Genomic DNA, 18,705 nt, shown 5'->3' with positions numbered 1-18,705 from the left:
GTGTGGCCTTATAGGAGGAAGTGTGTCACTGTAGAGACAGGCTTTGAGGTCTCATATTCCCAAGATACTACCCAGTGTCTCATACCACTTCCTGTTGCCTGTGAGTCAATATGTTGGGACTCTCAGCTCTTGCTCTAGCACCATGTCTGTCTCCATACTCCTTTGCTTCCCACCATTATGATAATGAACTAAACCTCAGAATTGTAAGTGAGCCACCACAATTAAATGTTTTCCTTTACAATACTTGCTGTGGTCATGGTGTCTCCTCACAGAAATAGAAACTGTAACTAAGACTGAGTTCGGTAGGAGGGACTGAGGTAATGCTGTGATAGACCTGACCATGATTTTGTTTGATGGAATTTGGACTTTGGAAGTGGATTAGAAAAGCAGTTGAACACTTTAAGTCCTGCTTAATGGGCCATACCAATAGGAGCATGGAACACAGTGGTGCTTAGTATGATTTGATGAACCTCTGGGGCTTTGCCCAAGAGATTACAGAATAGAAGAATATTAATACATGATCCAGGGATTATTCTTTTGATAGTTTGGCAAAGAATGTGCTTGATTTTTGCCCTTGTCAGAAGAGTCTGCCTGAGGTTAAAGTGAAGAGTTTTGAAATAATTTGGATTAATTCCACTGGCTGAGAAAACCTAAAAACAGCTAGTATAGACCCTGTCCTGTGGTTATTAGTGGTAACTCTAATGAATATTTATAATAAAAGGAGCAAGTTGAGCAAAGAGATAAACAGATTTAGAAGTGGTATAAATGGTGTAAATGGTGACCTCAGGGCAAGATCCCACCCAGCTAAGTTTCTAACTTGTGAAAAGGAAATAAAGAAAAGTTTAGATCCAAGTGTGATGGTACATGCCTTTAATCCTAGCACCTGGAAGGCAGAGGCTAGCAAAGTCTTCAGTTTGAGGCCAGCCTGGTTTAAAGAGCAAGTTTCAGTACACCCAAATTTAGGTGTGAAGGTACTCATTGAAAACAGAAAGTTGGTGTAGATGTATTTAAATGATGGGGTGCATTTTCCAGTCGCAGTAAGCAGCAGAACTTGGCAGCTCCATCCATATGATTTTGTAATTAAGGATAGAAGAAAGGAATAATGAAAACTGCCCATGTGACTAAGGAAAGCCACTGGATCCAGACATGTGACAGTGTTTTCCCTAGAGAGGTCATTGTGTGAAGCTTTGAAGTTGAAGCCTGGATTACATTGGAGACTCCAAGATGTGCCAGGGCCTTGCAATACTTGCCTAGTGGAGTTGATAACAGGGAGTGCAAATGGCCCAAGAGAAAAAAATGTGTTGTAGTCAACAAAGTTGAACACAATTGGTGATCTGAAGAGCTTTTTGACATCAGACATGGAGAAGCAGAATTTGGAGTTTGCTCAGCTGGTTTTTGGTCTTGCTATGGTCCAATATTTTCTCACTGTGCTCCCTTCTCTATATTTTGAAGTGGTAATGCATATAATGTATATCCTGTGCCATCATTTCATAATGGAAGTATATTATCTGACTTTTTATTTTGATTTTTACAGGTGATTAGAGTTAAGATATTAAATGAATCTCAGAAGAGACTTTGAATTTCAGACTTTTAAATTAGTTTGGTAGTATTATAGACTGTGGGGACTTTTTGAAGTTGGACTGAAAGATTTTTGCATTAATTTGTTACAATTTTTGAGGCCAGTGAGGAAGATGTTATGGTTTAAAAGAAAACGACTCCCAAAGGGAAGGGTGTTGGAGCCCATTTTTAGGTTTCCTAGTGGCTTTACCTAGCAGGTCTGCATAGAGAGAATGATTGGACCATGGTTCTGAGTGCAGGTGTCTGAGATGGTCTGCACTTGGCTGTGCTAGGGAGAGGTCTTGTGCTCCACATCTTGGCATTCCTTTAAATACCCTAGGGCAGAGACAGTACAGGTCCAGTGGATTGGGATGCAGGCCCTATGAGGCTATCCTGCATTTCTCTCTGTTTCTCTCCCCTCTATACTTCTAACTAATATTTCCTGCTGCTCCTACTCAAGAGTACTCTGGGGGGAAATGTGGGGGTGTGGGATGGAACCCCCATAGATGGTTCATTGAACAGGGATTAAGACAAACAGGAAAAAAAGTAATATCCAGAGTGCTTGGTGAAAGAAAGAGTTAGGCCTTTCCAGGCAAAGAGGGTCTGTGCTGTGGGATGTTCTGTATGTCCTGTGGGAGCCTGTTCTTGGGTTCCTCGTGGCTTTACCCAGCAGGGCCACATAGAGGATGATTAGGACCATGGGCCTGAGTGCAGGTGTCTGAGATGATCTGTACTTGGCTGTGCTGGGGAATGGTCTGTATGTCAAGTTGCTCTGATTGGTCAATTAATAAAACGTGATTGGCCGTGGCTAGGCAGGAAGTATAGGCAGGACTAACAGAGAGGAGAAATAAAAGAACAGGAAGGCAGAAGGAGACTGCGTGCAGCAGCTGCCAGGACAAGGAAGATGTAAAATACCGGTAAGCCATGAGCCACGTGGCAAGGTATAGATTTATAGAAATGGGTTAATTTAAGATATAAGAACAGTTAGCAAGAAGCCTGCCATGACCACACAGTTTGTAAGCAAAATAAATCTCTGTGTTTACTTGGTTGGGTCTGAGTGGCTGTGGGACTGGCAGGTGACAAAGATTTGTCCTGACTGTGGGCAAGGCAGGAAAACTCTAGCTACAGATCTGACCTGGTTTTGTAGTGAAAAACGTTAAATAGGGCAGGGGGTGTTATTCTCAGGAGAAAAAGAAAAACGGACTGGAAGGATGTTTGAGAATATGGCTGCAGCATAGAATCTTCTCTATTAAGATTTCTCTCTTTCTGTCTCTCTCTTAACTTCTATCATTGAAAAATAAGGAAGGTAGAGTGTGGTAATATAGTGCAGGAAGAAACTTAGTGTAAGGCAGTGTAGAAAAAAATTAGAAAAACAGCATAAGGAAAACAGCATATATTAAGATACAAGACAGAGAAACTAAGTCTTTAGTTTTCTAATTATAGGGCTATGAACACAAACTGGGAAGAAAAAAACTCTTCTTTGAGCTTATCAGGCAGAAAAAATTCCTGTGAGTAGCTGTTGGTCTCAAGTGGCAGGAGAAAGCTAATGTCCCTGAGGTAAAAAAGTGGTTGAAGCTGGGTGGTGGTGGCACATGCCTTTAGTCCCAGCACTCAGGAGTCAGAGGCAGGTGGATCTCTGTGAGTCTGAGGCCAGCCTGGGCTACAGAGTGAGTTCCAGGAAAGGCTCAAAGCTACACAGAGAAACCCTGTCTCAAAAAATGTGGTTGAAGTAAACCAAAGTTTAGAAGTCTTGGGAAAATTTGGTTTCTCTAAAACTAAAAATTTCTGGGAAAAAACTTGGTGGTCTTTCTCTCAAGCTAAAAGCTTTCTTAAAAAATTTAATCTCTCTCCAAAAAGTAAAAAGCTTTCAGAACTTTCTCTCTCGGTTTCTATTTCTGTAAGGACAAAAAATAAGAATCACCTGGAGATATTAGTGTAGGAATTCACCTGTGGTTCACTCTAAGAAAAAACAAACCTCTTAGAACAGGGCAAATCCTCTCTGCTAATGTCCTTTCTCTACTAGCCAGTAAAGCAGTCAAAAATCCCTCCCCAATTAGAACCTAACAAAAGATTTTTGGGAGAGTGCAGGGCAGCTTGAGGAAGCTCCTGGCTTGGAGAAAGCAGTAAAGCTGAGCCCCATGTGCAGCTGCAGCAGCGGCAGCATCAGAAACTCCATCTGGGGGGAATAGCTGAGCCAGTACAGAAAGAAGAACTATCCAGGAGTAAAACTCTTTTCTATCAGAGAAAGGACCTTTCTCAGAAAAGCTTTGTTTCAAGCACTTTTGGTTTTCCTCACTGACTCCCAGTGAGGTGAGGGAGTGAAGCCTTGAGGGGTTGTTGCCTCTGTGAATAAGCCACTGTCTGAGAGTGCACAGACAGATGAACACAAACCACTGGGGAACTAATCCAGGAGAAAGGTCTGATTAGGGAAATATACCTGTCCTAATGTGAGCTTAGGGATTACAAAAACCTCCCTTGATGAAAAGCAGAAGCTTGATTTATGAACACAAACTGCACAGACCCTGAAAACAGAAGCAGAGTAAAGCTCCTACCTCCAGAGGCAGCTAACAGAGGAACAGAACTGCAGTCTGAGGCATCTGAAGCTCTGCTTCTGGGAGGAAGGAACCAGCAGGACTAGATAAAGATCTTTCAGGGAAAGTCTCTCTGAAGGAGCTGCAGGAAAGCTCTGCTTTAAGTGCTTTTGTTCCTTTTCACTGGCTATTCAAATGAACAAGCCCAGAGAGAATTTTGGTATTAGGGATGCTCCCCTCTGTGCATACTAATGTGGCCTGTGTGAATCTGATCTGGGGCCAGTATCAGATGAAAGAAAAACACCTAGCTAGGGCAGCTCAGGGAGAACAGAAATCTCTCCATCTTCCATGGTGAAAAAGTAGAAAACATAAAACAAAACAAAACAAAACAAAAACTTGACTCAAACCTCCCAGACAAGAAGCATGAAAACAAGACTGGTAAAAGGCGACCAGAAGTTGACTCCTGGACCCGAAAAGATTTATGGGAAATGGAATCTGAAAGATAGCTCACAACTGCAGGCTGATATAAGAGAAATGCATTCTGGGAAAGGTAGTTTTTCAACTAAAAATGGCCATGCTGCCTAGAAATACTTCTTTTTTTTTCCAACTCAAAATGAAGTTTCTTTCCTAATCATTGCTAGAAAGCTTAGGTTTACTTTCCAAAAAGTTGAGAGCAAACAAACAGCTTGCCTCACAAGAGATAATTTAAAAGAAAAAAAGCTTATGAGATTGAGTTGTGTTTAAGATTCCAGAGAAACATTGATAGCATTAAAAAATGCTCATAGTAAACTTAAAATACAGCTTTTAAAAAATTAAGGAGGAAAATTGTCTTAAGAGTTTGTTGAATGTCAGCTCCTATGAAAAGCTAAAAGGACTGTGAGCTTGGAGCTGCTCTGCCTTTGACCAGTAGCAGATCTGACATACAGGCCCCTTTGAGAAAATGCCTTATATTGCCTAATAGCTGCACAAGAAATTTTTGCTAAGAGCTTTACAGCAGTTTAATATGGTAATTTCACCCTCATCCAGAAGCCAAACTTTTGGTAAAGCAAACCAAAAGATCTGCTGTAACAGGAACGTTTGTCTGAATTATGGCACAGGGAAGCTGCTATATGAATTTGTGTAAAGGTACAGGCTCTAGTTTGAAACTGTTTGCTACTGAGCACATTTTCTGCTGGTTCAGAGACAGCTGAGAGAGCCTGGTAAGAAAGATGACTAGGAAAAAATAACTTTACCCCAAGGATTATAGCCTTAACAATAACACTACAAAGTCACTTAGATATATGTTATGCCCCTTAAAAGGTTTTTCTTCTCATTCTTTTTTGGGGGATTTGAAAAATTACTCTCTGTCTTGTTGGAAGATAATGTAAATGTTAAGAAATCTTTTAGGTGTTTGGTAATTTGATATAGTCATAGCTCTATAGAGAGTTTGCTTAATAGTTCTTATGAATATAAGTTTGTAAAATAGATCCATAGAATTCCTGTAAGACATGTAGTAAGAATATTAACTTGTATGGTAGTCCCATAGAATTTCTTTAAGAATATAAGCTTGTATGAATATAAGAAGTATATTTGCTAAGGTAGTCTTGTAGAGTTCCCTTAAGAGTATTAGCTTTTAAGAATATAAATAAGTATATGTTGAATGTGAGTTTGTGAAAAAGTGTAAATGTTAAATGTGAGTCTATGCTTAATGTATATGATGAAGGAACCTGAAACACAAAAAAGCATCCATAGTGAACTGCAAGCTAGCAGTCTGAGCTGTTTCAGAAACTTCAGAAGCTCCTAAGAATGGCAGATGCCAGAGCCACCACAATGGCCATGGCCAGGCATCCCCAGCTTAGACCTGTGTAACATCAACACAGCACAGAAAAACCTGAGCTAGCAGCAAAAACGTTGCAGTTTCTATTTGATAGCTAAAAGAAAGTCTCTTTTGAGAGGACTTTCCACAACCAGCTCTTATGGAACTAACAGCTTTCTCCCTGAAGGAAAAACTGCCATAAAATGGCTGCTGTAACTAAAAATGTCTCTGGCCTGAGAACAAAAGTTGCAGAGATGCTTGTTTGAACTAAAATTGTTAACTGCAAAAAGTTTTTGACTGTAAAATGTTTCTTCATATTTGGAAGTGGAATTCTAGTACCAGAATTTGTTTGAACTTTTTGAACTTACAAAACGTTGGTTATGGGTTTCTTCATATTTGGAAGGCTTTTACCATAATTTATTATTTGAATTTTTGGACTTAAGAAATGAGTTGGACAGTAATGATCTTTTTACAATGGGACAGTTTGAATTTACTTATGCATATAGACTGTATCCATGGTGGTGACTTAGGAACAGTTTTATGGAATTATTTGTGTTAAAAATGAAACTGTTTAAATGGGAAATTTTATTTATTTTTTACTTAGTCTCAAGATTTAGTTTTGTGAATGCATATATGCTTTACTAACTGTGGTGATTCATGAATTGTTTTGTGTAAAAAATGGAACTGTTTATGTAAAAATGGAACTGCTTAAAATGGAGCTATTTAAATATAGAAATTTGGGTTTTTTTCTTTTTTCTAAAAATTATAAAGAAAAGAAGAAGTGTTAATATTCCTCCATCTCATTAATTTAACAATATTTTATGTTACATGAGTGAATTAATGTTATGTTTTGTATAGTTCTATTAAATTGTTTTTGTATAGTGTTTGTAAGAAAGTATTAATGGCTATAGTGAGAATATTGCCTTTGAATGTATGTTGTAGGAATTATAATGGTGTATAGTAATGTTCATGTAAGAATTATTATGTTAACCTGTTGATATTAATGCACCCTTGTTTGGTTAAGTTAAGGAAGTATTTAAGTTTGATGTGAATACATCAGAACTTTATCCTATGTTTTGTTAGCAAGAAATTCAAATGGTCCTAATAAGAGTTTGCTTTAAGATGTAAGATTGAGAGAATTGTTAAGTGTGTATAGCAATATTCATATGAGAATTATGTTAACCTTTAAATGTTAATGATGAAGCTATTGGTGTTTTTAAGACTGATGCAGTTGCATCAGGAGTTTCTGGATTTAAAGAGCTTGTGCAGCCAAGACTGCTTTAGTCACCTTAGTCCTGTTTTGAAAAAGAAATGCCATCTTTATCATCCTCTACTCCCACACTGGGAGGCCTGACAGGTATGGCGATTGCTGTGAGCTCTTAATGGGGGCTTGTTGTTTATTATAGATTAAGAAGAGGTGACCTAATGGAGCTCATTTTTACGTTTCCTAGTGGTTTTAAGTAGCAGGTCTGCATAGAGAGAACTATTGGACCACAGTTCTGAGTGCAGGTGTCTGAGATGGTCTGCACTTGCCTGTATGGGGGCAGAGGGGAAGGAAGTCTTTTGCTCCACCCCTTGGCATTCCTTGCTATACCCTAGGGCAGAGATAGTCCAGGCCCTCTTGAGACTATCTTGCATTTCTCCCTGTTTCTTTCCTCTCTATCCTTCTAACTAATATTTCCTGCTGCTCCTACTCAAGTACTCTGGGGGAAATGAGGCAGTGAGGGATGGCTCCCCACAGAGGGACACTAGTAGGAGGAATGGTTTTGTTGGTATGGGTGTGGCCTTATTGGAGGAAGTGTGTCACTGTGGAGGCAGGCTTTGAGTTCTCATGTATGCTCAAGATTAGTGAATCAGATCACTTCATGTTGTTTCCAAGTCAATATGTAGGGACTCTCAGCTCCTGCTCTAGCACCATGTCTACCTGTATGCTGCCTTTCTTCCCACTATGATAATAATGAAGTAAACCTCTGAATTGTAAAAGAGCCACAAAAATTAACTGTTTTCCTTTATAAGAGTAATAGAAACCCTAACCAAGACAGAAATAAGTTAATATTACAGAGTTAGCAGGGAAAATAACATAAAAATTCCTCAGTCAGTTAAAAACAAAGTATTCACTGTATACACTAAGTGAGTAATTCCAACATCATACATATAAAAACAACACATGACATGTGCTGGTCAAGGACACATCTCCACTCATGTTTACTGAAGCTTAATTTAGAGTGCACACAATTAGAAATGACTTGATTGTCCTTCAACACATGAATACAAGATATTGTATTATTTGATTTTTTATTTATTTATTTATTTTTGGTTTTTCGAGACAGGGTTTCTCTGTGTAGCTTTGTGCCTTTCCTGGGACTCACTTGGTAGACCAGGCTGGCCTCGAACTCACAGAGATCCGCCTGGCTCTGCCTCCCGAGTGCTGGGATTAAAGGCGTGCGCCACCACTGCCCGGCATTATTTGATTTTTTTTAATGCAGAGAAAACATTTTTCTTTTGGTTTTGAGATTATAATATAATCATGCCTGTTCTCACCTCCCTTTCTTCCCTTCAAATTTATCCATACAGCCCTCCATGGGCTTCTTGATTATCAGGAGTTGTATTATCAGTAACTATTATTACATACATCATGCATATATATATATATATATATATATATATATATATATGTGTGTGTGTGTGTGTGTGTGTGTGTGTGTGTGTATTCCTACATACATATAGTAGCAATCAACCTTTCAAGAAAGGCAATCCTATTATTTTGAACATATAGATGAATGCAGAGATTATGTTCAGGAACATGAGCTAGGCACAAAAAATCAAATGCTGTCTGACCTCATTCAAAACTGGATCCTAAAGTCAATCCCCTGACCTCAGTTTGAATGGTGACTGTGAGAGCCTGAATATCAGGGTTGAGGAATTACTTGTCAAAGAACACATTTCAGTGACAAAAGAGGGGTAATTTAAAGAAATACTTCAAGCTGTGTGCAGAATAGCTAATAATAATAATAATAATAATAATAATAATAATAATAATATAATACATTGTTGAATTGAAAATTACTTTGTGTATATTTTAAGGACTCCAATAATCACAATTTTGTAAGGTTATACATAAGAGACATCCATCCATTTATTTATTTATTGAATATAATTACTTGATTTCTCCTTACATTTATGTACTCCAAAGTCTCCAGTGTAGTCCTCATTGCTCTTTTGAAAATACATGGCCTATTTTTTCATAAATTGTTGCTACCTTTCTAACATATATGCATATACAAAATTTGATTTGTCTTATACTATATAATAATTATCTGTAATATATAACAAAATCATGAAATTATATCAACCGCATTTCTGATGAGAGGAAGAAGTGTAGAAATTAAGCATGATTCTATTTCATTGTGAATTTTTACAAAATATAGAGGGGAAAAGAGGTACCAGAGTGCACTAATAGCAGAACACAGATTACTGTTTTGGAACCCTAATATTTTGAATATTTGAGGTGGGAAATGACCTTCTGTACTTTTTCTGGACATCCTTCCTCCTTTCTCCATCTTCATAATTATTTCTACAAGGAGGAAAGAACAGACCAGCGAGTCAAGATAGATATAAGTTCACGGTGCTTCTGAATGGCAGACACTAGAAACTGACATCACCGCTTCACCCTCTTGTGAAATCATTGTATGGAATATTACAAGTGCATGCTTTGTGGCAGCCAGCTATGGCTTTTTCTCAGTGTTTATAATTTTTATCTGTGTCTTCCAAAACAGCAGTCTAAATCAAACAATCTGGATTGATGACCCACAATTCTGTCTCAGATTATGGTGCTCTTGAAAAGTCACTGTGGACCATTATGAAATCATAGAGGTAGGGGAAAGAAACAAACATGTTTTCCACCAGCATAGAGGATGCAGGTGCAGAGCCCCAGGACTAAGATCCCCAGAGCACACACATGAGAGGGGAATAGAAGCAAGAAAAGCCAGCACATTCAGGGCCACTTTAGTTACAGTTAGAGGAGAAGTTCAGCACTCTGACTGACCCTCTGTTGTCTGGACATTGCTTCTGTCTGTGCCCTTGTCTTGCATGAGAACAATAGACTATGTGCAGCCTGAGAGCCTGATGCAACATCAGGAACAGCTGCAGCATACAGAGTCTCCTCTGATACTGTTGAGGTCTGAGCCTGTTCCATGACCTGACAATAATCTCCTCCACAGCTCAGCCTAGTTGTAGGGCATTGTCTCTGTGTGGTGCAGACCCTGACATGTCCCTTCCTTTGCTTTGTCTCTTCCTACTCCTGCAGTCTTTGTTTACATCAGGTGAAATGACTCACCAGAGATGCTTTGATTACTGGAAGCCCAGCACCTACATGAAGGCTGATATGATCCTAGGTGCATTAATCCCCATTTACATCACAATGGAAGGATTCTACAAAAGCCATATATCTTTTGAGATCAAACCGGATATATCTGATAATTTTCTGTAAGTATTTGTGTGACTGTGCTAAGGGTTCTGGCTACATGACAGTGCATGCTCCTCTGTGCACATGTAATTCCTTTGAGTATAATGAACTGTATACACAGAAATGTGAAACTCATTTGCAAACTTTCCTCCTTCATTATGCATCTTACAGACCTTTGATTTCCTTTTGTTTATTTTTCAGTCAGGTAGAGATCAAAGAAGGAAAACAACTTTTGTGTCTCTCCATTCTGTGAGTCCACAGGCAGGCTTATATTGTTTTCACACATTGACTCTAACATGACAAGGAGAGGCTCCACCCTGTTCACATATATTTGAAAATCTAAATGACTCCTGTTGGAATGTCTCTTTCTTTCTACAGACCTGGAGAGTTTCTGCTAAATCCTCATGTTTTTAATACATATCTTATCATTTCCTATCCCACAGGTTCTTATATTGGTCTCTTTATAATATCTCCAAGTTTGGACACTGTGGTCATGTTTATTACTTATTAATTCCTTATTAAGATTTTAATGCATTGTTCTGAAATCACATCCTTCACACCTGATATTCTGTCTTCTGCTTAGTCCATTCTGTTGTGGTCACTTTCCACTGTGTTTTTATTGACAGTTTTGTGTTTTCCATTTCCAACATTTCTATCTGTTCTACCCCCTGGAAGAATTTCAATTTCCCTTTAGGATTTGTTTTTCTTGGTACTGAGTTTTTAATATATTTATTGCTGTTTTACTTGTTCCTCAGTCTTTGTTCTCTACAATGTTGCATCTTGTCTCAATGCCCAGTTGGTTTTGCTTGCTTGTTTCTATGTTTTTTTAGGACATCATCTTTTTGCCTTTTGAACTACTCATCTGGCACTTGCACTCTCTCAGTATCTTTGAGTTCACCTGTTGGTTTGTTATGATATTGTGGAGGATTTATTTGGCCTTGCTTTTTCATATTTCCTACTGTTTTCTCTATTGTTGCTATTGTTAGTACCTTTGTTCATTTGAACATCAATTCTAGATTAAGATGGTCCTCTACTGAGAAGCATCTTCTTGAAGGTGCAATCCATGCACTGCTCTGTGAGCAGGAAACAGTCATCCAGGCCTGTAGTCCTGGTAGTTGTGGTATTATGGAGTATGTGAAAAGAAAAATGCCTAATTATTTAGCACTTAAAGTTCTCTTAGGAATTCGTTCACAGGATGGAAAGACTGTATTCAGTATCCCGCTGCATCAGGAGGTGGAGGGAGTCCCAAGACCAGGAGAAGGAGAGAGTCCATCCTCAGGGATAGGCAGTAGGGAGGAAAGCTGGAACTGTTTATTGACAGGAGCTCTTTTTGGGAGTCTGTTTAATCTGTCATAGGTGGATCCAAGTCATGACTGCCTGAATCTTACATTAATTTTTTTAAGTTTACTCACAGAGATAAAAGTTTTAGATATATTAGCATGAACACTGTCTGCAATCTGTGCTTAAATCCTCATTGTATAAAAGAACAAAACCAGTGTTTGTATACATCTGGGATAGACTTGTACTTCATAGCCTTAAAAACCTTTGGGACTTAAAGGGTGGTTCTCGGTTACAATCGTAAATTCTCTTTCTTCTGTCCAACCTTGTGGATTCCTGAGAGCCTCCCCAGCACCCTGCCTCTTCCTGTTCCCATGATGTCCTCATCTATCATAGTATCTTCCTCCCTGCCCTCTCACTCTGTCCCTGTTCCAGCTTGACCCTGCCATTTCCCTATGTTCTCATCCCCCACTCCTCACCCTCTGCCACCCCTCCACACCCAGTCCACTCATGTAGATCTCATCCACTTCTCCTTCACAGGGTCATTCATGTGTCCCTCCTAGGGTCTTTCCCTGTTAGCTAGCCTCTCTGGAGTTGTGGGTTGCAGTCTGGCCATCCCTTTCCTCACATTTAGTATCCACTTATGAGTGAGTACATACTATGTTTGTCCTTCTGAGTCTGGGTTACCTCACTCAAGATGATATTTTCTAGTAACATCCATTTGCCTGCAAATTGCATGATATCATTGTTTTTTTACTGCTGAGTAGTACACTGTGTATATGTGCCACATTTTCTTTATCCATTCTTCAGTTGAGGGGCATCTAGATTGTTTCCAGGTTCTGGCTATTATGAATAATGCTGATATGAATATAGTTTAGCATGTGTCCTTGTGGTAAGATTGAGCATTCCTTGGGAATATGCTCAAGAGTGGTATTGCTTGGTCTTGAGGAAGACTTATTCCCATTTTTCTGAGAAACCACCATACTGATTTTCAGAGTGGCTGTACAAGTTTGCATTCCCACCAACAGTGTATTCCCCTTGCTCCACATCCTCTCTAATATAAGCTGTCTTCAGTGTTTTTGATCTTAGCCATTCTCACAGGTGTAAGATGGTATCTCAGAGTTGTCCAAGTTTTATAAACACACACACACACCCCACATATACGACAAGGATTTTCAGCACAGTCAGCAGCACTTTTAAGTCTATGTTTAGTAAACAGTGAAAGGAAATTAAAATTTTTGGCCTGTGACTATGGTAATAGTAGCCAGTGCCTTACCAAGGATAGATTACTAGCTTATGAGAACTCTACACACTACTGTCATAAAACTCTGAAACTTAGAAATCTTTAAGTCTTATTTTCACATACCATGAGTCACTTCTTCAGACCTTTGCAACTTGTGTGTACATAATATATTCCTTCCTAAGACCCTCAAACTTACATCAACTTATATCCTTTTTTTTCTATCCAATCATTTACCAGAAGACATACATGGCTGATTAACAGGACAATGATTGAAAAGCAAGTTCCTTTAATAAATGAATAGTAAATAGTATTTTTTTGCCAAGTAATAGCATGATCGCTTCAGTTTGGTTTTCATTTAAACCTAGTTTGTGAGTGTATCTTTTTTACTGTGAAGACTGTCAGCAAGATGACCCTGTCTGTGAGTCTGCCTTCTTCAGTAGATGACCTATATCTTAAAAATAAAAATATGTGGACTGACCATGTAGCTGCAGCCTTGTTGGGAGGAGCTGGGTAGGTCTGTTTGCTTCTGCCAAACTTATAAAATGACAATTTTTAGCAACACCATCAGAAATCAGAGAGACAAATTTGAGCAGGAAGTATATATAAACAAAACTGCCCCCATATCAGTTAAAATGATAGAGACTTACCTGACCCCTAAGCATCCATCTGGAATCCTCCATGGTGGTCTCTATGAGTCTGTTTGGAGCAGGGCTATCACTTTTTGGATGTCACACAAGACACTATTAAGACTTTGGCTGCTACACAGGGAAGCATCTGCCTTCAAACACCAGACTCATGAGGTATGAGAGATGTTTCTGTGAAGGAGGAACTTGGGAAAACTGACCTACCTTGGCTGGGCAGAATAGGGCATCTAACTCAATAGTGTCCACATTTTGTCGTGGACCTGGTGGTGGGTAAATTGTGTGCCAGGTATGAGCCCAGTTGTCCACATTAGCATAACCGAGGAAAGGTCAAGGTGGAGTATGTTCTTCCACCATATTTGTGAATAGTCTCAGAAGCTGATTCTAGAAGCTGGTATTTTTGTGTATCAGGGGAAGCTTTTTTTGTTAAATAGTCTACATTCCATATTCAGCAGATCTCTCTGAGGGACATCATCTAATTTATTAACTATACCTGATTTTAAACAAGCTTTACTTATTTTCAGTTACTTGCTTCGTGCTTGTCCTTGATGGCATGTACATAAAAGGCTATGGCTTGCCCCTCTGTAAATGAATTACATTTATTTATACTCACCATTACTAAAACCATAGTTTAGAGCACAGTAAAAAATTTGATCATTTATAAAATAAATGACTGTTGCTTAGATTCCAATGGCTCCCTTGTGGAAGGGGGTGAGAAGGCACAGCATCAATGGCACAGAAACCAAGAGTCCATTGAGGGCAAATAAGGAACTCCCTTATTCAATAACAGGGAAGCCCTTATATACCCTCCTCCCAGTGCCTACTCTGTATGGTCATCCCTCATTGGCTGGGCATAATCAGGAACTTAGACAGGGACTGTTGCTGTGCCCTCTGTTAGACTCTGCATGATCAGGACCTCTGACAGTGACCAGGAACTCTGATAGCTCCTGTTGCTAGGCCCTCAGGTAGACTCCAGGTTGGCTCCAGGTTGGAAGTACATTATGTGCATGCCTTGGCTACTTGTCTGAGCCTATTTCCTCGACCCTATGTCCTACTACAACTGACTATTAACTTGCATGTCTTAATTATCTTCTACAATTTATACCAAGTTCATAGTTTGTATAAGATTAGAATTTTACACTTTTATCCCTGTAAATCTTAAAATTTTGATTTTAAAATTTAATTGAAGATCCTTTAGCATCAAAGTAAAACCTTAAACCATAAATACAGTCCACATTGGACAGTTTTGGATTTTTTGTCAGAAATCAGATGTTCATAGACATGTGGATTAATGTCGGGTCTTCAATTTGATTCTATTGGTCCACAAATCTATTTTTATGCCAATACAAAGCTGTTTTTATTACTATAGCTCTATAGTAGAACTTGACGTCAGGGATGGTGATGCCTCCAAAGGTTGCTTTATTGTACAGGTTTGTTTTAGCTATCTTGATTTTTTTCCATATTTAAAGAAGTTAAGTATTGTTCTTTCTAGGTCTGTGAATAATTATGTTGAGATTTTGATGGAGACTGCACTGAATCTGTAAATTGCTTTTGGTAAGATTGTCATTTTAACTATGTTAATTCTACCTATCCATGGGAGTGGCAGATCTTTCCATTTTCTGACATCTCCTTCAGTTTCTTTCTTCAAAGGCTTAAATTTCTTGTGATACAGGTCTTTCACTTGCTTAGTTAGAGTTACCCCAAGGTATTTTATATTATTTGTGGCTATTGTAGGGGATGATTCTCTGATTTCTTTCTCAGCCCATTTTCATTTATATATAGGAGAGCCAAATTTTTTTGAGTTAATCTTGTATCCTGCCACATTAATGAAAGTATTTATCAGCTGTAGGAGTTCACTGGTAGAATTTTGTTTTGTTTTGTTTTTTGTGTTTTCGAGACAGGGTTTCTCTGTGTAGCTTTGCACTTTTCCTGGAGCTCACTTGGTAGCCCAGGCTGACCTCGAACTCACAGAGATCCGCATGGCTCTGCCTCCTGAGTGCTGGGTTAAAGACATGCGCCACTACCGCCTGGCCACTGGTAGAATTTTTTGGGTCACTTATGTATACTATCATATCATTTGTAAATAGTGAAAGTTTGGCTTCTTCCTTTTCAAATTTGTATCCCCTTGATCTCCTTTTGTTGTACTATTGCTCTGGCTAGAACTTCAAGTACTATATTGAATAAATATGGGGAGAGTGGACAGCCTTGTCTTGTTCCTGATTTTAGTGGAATCGCTTTGAGTTTCTCTCCATTTAATTTGATGTTGGCTGTCAGCTTGTTGTAAATTGCCTTTATTATGTTTAGGTATGTTCCCTGTGTTCCTGATCTCGCCAAGACTTTTTTTTATTGACAACTTTATTTTTTTTTTAACACAATTCAGTTCTACATATCAGCCAATGATTCCCTTGTTCTCCCCCCTCCCGCCACCCTCCCCTTCCCCCCCAGCCCACCCCCCTATTCCCACCTCCTCCAGGGCAAAGCCTCCCCCAAGGACTGAGATCAACCTGGTAGACTCAGTCCAGGCAGGTCCAGTCCCCTCCTCCCAGGCCGAGCCTAGCGACCCTGCATAAGCCCCAGGTTTCAAACAGCCAAGTCATGCAATGAGCACAGGACCCAGTCCCACTGCCTGGATGCCTCCCAAACAGATCAAACAATCAACTGTCTCACTCATTCAGAGGGCCTGATCCAGTTGGAGGCCCCTCAGCCATTGGTTCATAGTTCATGTGTTTCCATTTGTTTGGCTATTTGTCCCTGTGCTTGATCCAACCTTAGTTTGAACAATTCTCGCTCATATAAACCCTCCTCTTTCTCCATGAAGGGGTGTTAGATTTTGTGAAAAGTCTTTTTAGCATCTAATGAGATGACCATGTGATTTTTTTTCTTTCAGTTTTTTATGTGGTGTATTACATTGACAGATTTTCATGTGTTGAATCATCCTTGCATCCCTGGGTTGAAATCTACTTGATCATGGTGGATAATTTTTTGATGTGTTCTTGGAGTTGGTTTGTCAATATTTTACTGAGTCATTGTGTCAATGTTCATGAGGAAGATTGATCTGTATCTCTTTTTCTTTGTTTCATCTTTGTGGGGGCTTGGGTATCAGGGTAACTATAGCCTCATAAAAGGAGTTTGGTAAAGTTGCTTCTGTTTCTATTGTGTGGAACAATTTGAAGAGTATTGGTATCAAATGTTCTTTGAAAATCTGGTAGAATTCTCCACTGAAACCATCTGGTCTTTTGCTTTTTTTTGATTGGGAGACTTTTAATGACTGTTTCTATTTCCTGAGGGGTTATTGGTCTATTTAAATTTTTTATCTGGTCTTGGTTTAACTTAGGTATGTGGTCCCTAACCATAAAATTTCCATTTCTTTTAGATTTTCCAATTTTGTGGAATACAGATGTTTGAAGTATAACCTGATGTTTCTCTGGATTTCCTTATTGCCTGTTGTTATATCTTCCTTTTCATTTCTGATTTGTTAATTTGGATGCTCTCTCTCTTACTTTTGGTTATTCTGGATAAGGACTTGTCCATCTTGTTGATTTTCTCAAAGAACCAACTCTTTTTTTCATTGATTCTTTGTATTGTTTTCTTTGTTTCTATTTTATTGATTTCAGCTCTCAATTTGATTATTTCCTGGCATCTATTCCCTCTGGGTGAGTTTGCTCCTTTTTGTTCTAGAGCTTTTTAAGTGTGCTGTTAAGTCACTAGTGTGAGATTTCCCTACTTCTTTATGTGGGCCTTTAGTACTATGAATTTTTTTCTTTTAGCACTGATTTCATAGTATCCCATAAGCTTGGTGTAGTACATTTATTTTCATTGAATTCTAGGATGTCTTTAATTTCTTTTTTTTTTTTTTTTTTTTTTTTTGGTTTTTCGAGACAGGGTTTCTCTGTGTAGCTTTGCGCCTTTCCTGGAACTCACTTGGTAGCCCAGGCTGGCCTCGAACTCACAGAGATCCGCCTGGCTCTGCCTCCCGAGTGCTGGGATTAAAGGCATGCACCACCACCGCCCGGCTTAATTTCTTTATTTCTTTCTTGACCCAGTCAAGAAAGAATTCTATTTATTTTCATTGAATTCTAGGATGTCTTTAATTTCTTTATTTCTTTCTTGACCCAGTGGTGATTCAGTTGGGCATTATTCAGTTTCTATGAGATTATAGGCCCTCTGTAAATTTTGTTGTTGTTGAAATCTAACTTTAAGCCATGGTGGTCCAATAGAATATATGAGGTTATTCCAATTCTTTTTTGTATCTCTAGAGATTTGCTTTGTGACCGAGTGTCTGGTTGATTTTAGAGAAGGTTCCATGGAGTGCTGAGAAGAAGGTATATTCTTTATTGTTAGGGTAAAGCATACTGTAGATATCAATTAATCCATTTCTGAGTCATAATATCTATTAGGTCTCTTATTTCTCTGTTAAGTTTTGATGTGGCAGATCTGTCCAGCAGTGAGTGTGGGGTTTTGAAGTCTCCCACTATTAATGTGTGGGTTTTGATGTGTGATTTAATGTGGGTGCCTTTGTATTTGGGGCATAAGTGTTCATAGTGTTCATACTTGAGACTTCATCTTGGTGAATCTTTTCTGTGATGAATTTGTAGTGTCCTTCCTGATCTCTTTTGATTGATTTCCGTTTGAAGTCTATTTTGTTAAATATTAGGATAGCTACACCAGCTTGCTTCTTAAGTCCATTTGATTCGAAAGTCTTTTCTCAGTCCTTTACTCTCAGGTAGTGTCTATCTTTGAAACTGAGGTGTGTTTCTTGTATTAGCAGAAGGATGGTTGCTGATTTTGTATCCATTTTGTTAGCCTGTGTCTTTTTATAGGCAAATTGAGTCCATTGATATTAAGGAATGTTATTAACCAGTAATTGCTGTTAGCTTTTGGTTGTAGTGTGTGTGTATTTCCCTTCTTTTGGATTTACTACTATGGGGTTATTTGTTGCTTGTGGTTTCATGGGTGTATCTGACTTCCTTAGGTTGGAGTTTTCCTTCTAGTGCTTTCTGTAGGGCTGGATTTGTGGATAGGTATTATTTAAATCTGGTTTTGTCTTGGAATGTCTTGTTTAGTCTGTCTATTTTGATTGAAAGTTTTACTGGGTATATTCATCTAGTCTGGCATCCATAGTCTCTTATTGTCTCCATTACATCTGTCCAGGACTTTCTGGCTTTCAAAGTCTCCATTGAGAAGTCGGGTGTTAT

At 38.8% G+C, this 18,705-nt stretch overlaps 3 protein-coding genes across 4 annotated transcripts in view; all 3 read left to right on the top strand.

Annotated features, from left to right (window-relative positions):
* LOC143270520 (uncharacterized) overlaps positions 1 to 10,368 on the top strand; it is a 146,912-nt gene extending 136,544 nt beyond the window's left edge. Inside the window, exons 8-9 of the mRNA XM_076560756.1 lie at positions 9,660 to 9,756; positions 10,190 to 10,368. The gene's annotated coding sequence lies outside the window, so the exon portion shown is untranslated. The remainder of the gene's footprint in view (positions 1 to 9,659; positions 9,757 to 10,189) is intronic.
* The window catches only part of LOC121826529 (cytochrome P450 3A25-like), a 319,487-nt gene that overhangs the window by 88,706 nt on the left and 212,076 nt on the right, over positions 1 to 18,705 (top strand). The window lies entirely within an intron of this gene.
* The window catches only part of LOC102909164 (vomeronasal type-2 receptor 116-like), a 36,299-nt gene continuing 27,744 nt past the window's right edge, over positions 10,151 to 18,705 (top strand). Inside the window, exon 1 of the mRNA XM_076560369.1 lies at positions 10,151 to 10,368. Within this exon, the coding sequence (XP_076416484.1) occupies positions 10,151 to 10,368 (218 nt within the window). The remainder of the gene's footprint in view (positions 10,369 to 18,705) is intronic.

This window comes from Peromyscus maniculatus, chromosome 23 (assembly GCF_049852395.1).
Source record: "Peromyscus maniculatus bairdii isolate BWxNUB_F1_BW_parent chromosome 23, HU_Pman_BW_mat_3.1, whole genome shotgun sequence".
In the NCBI taxonomy this organism is placed as follows: Eukaryota; Metazoa; Chordata; class Mammalia; order Rodentia; family Cricetidae; genus Peromyscus; species Peromyscus maniculatus.
This window is presented reverse-complemented; position numbering and strand designations above follow the sequence as displayed.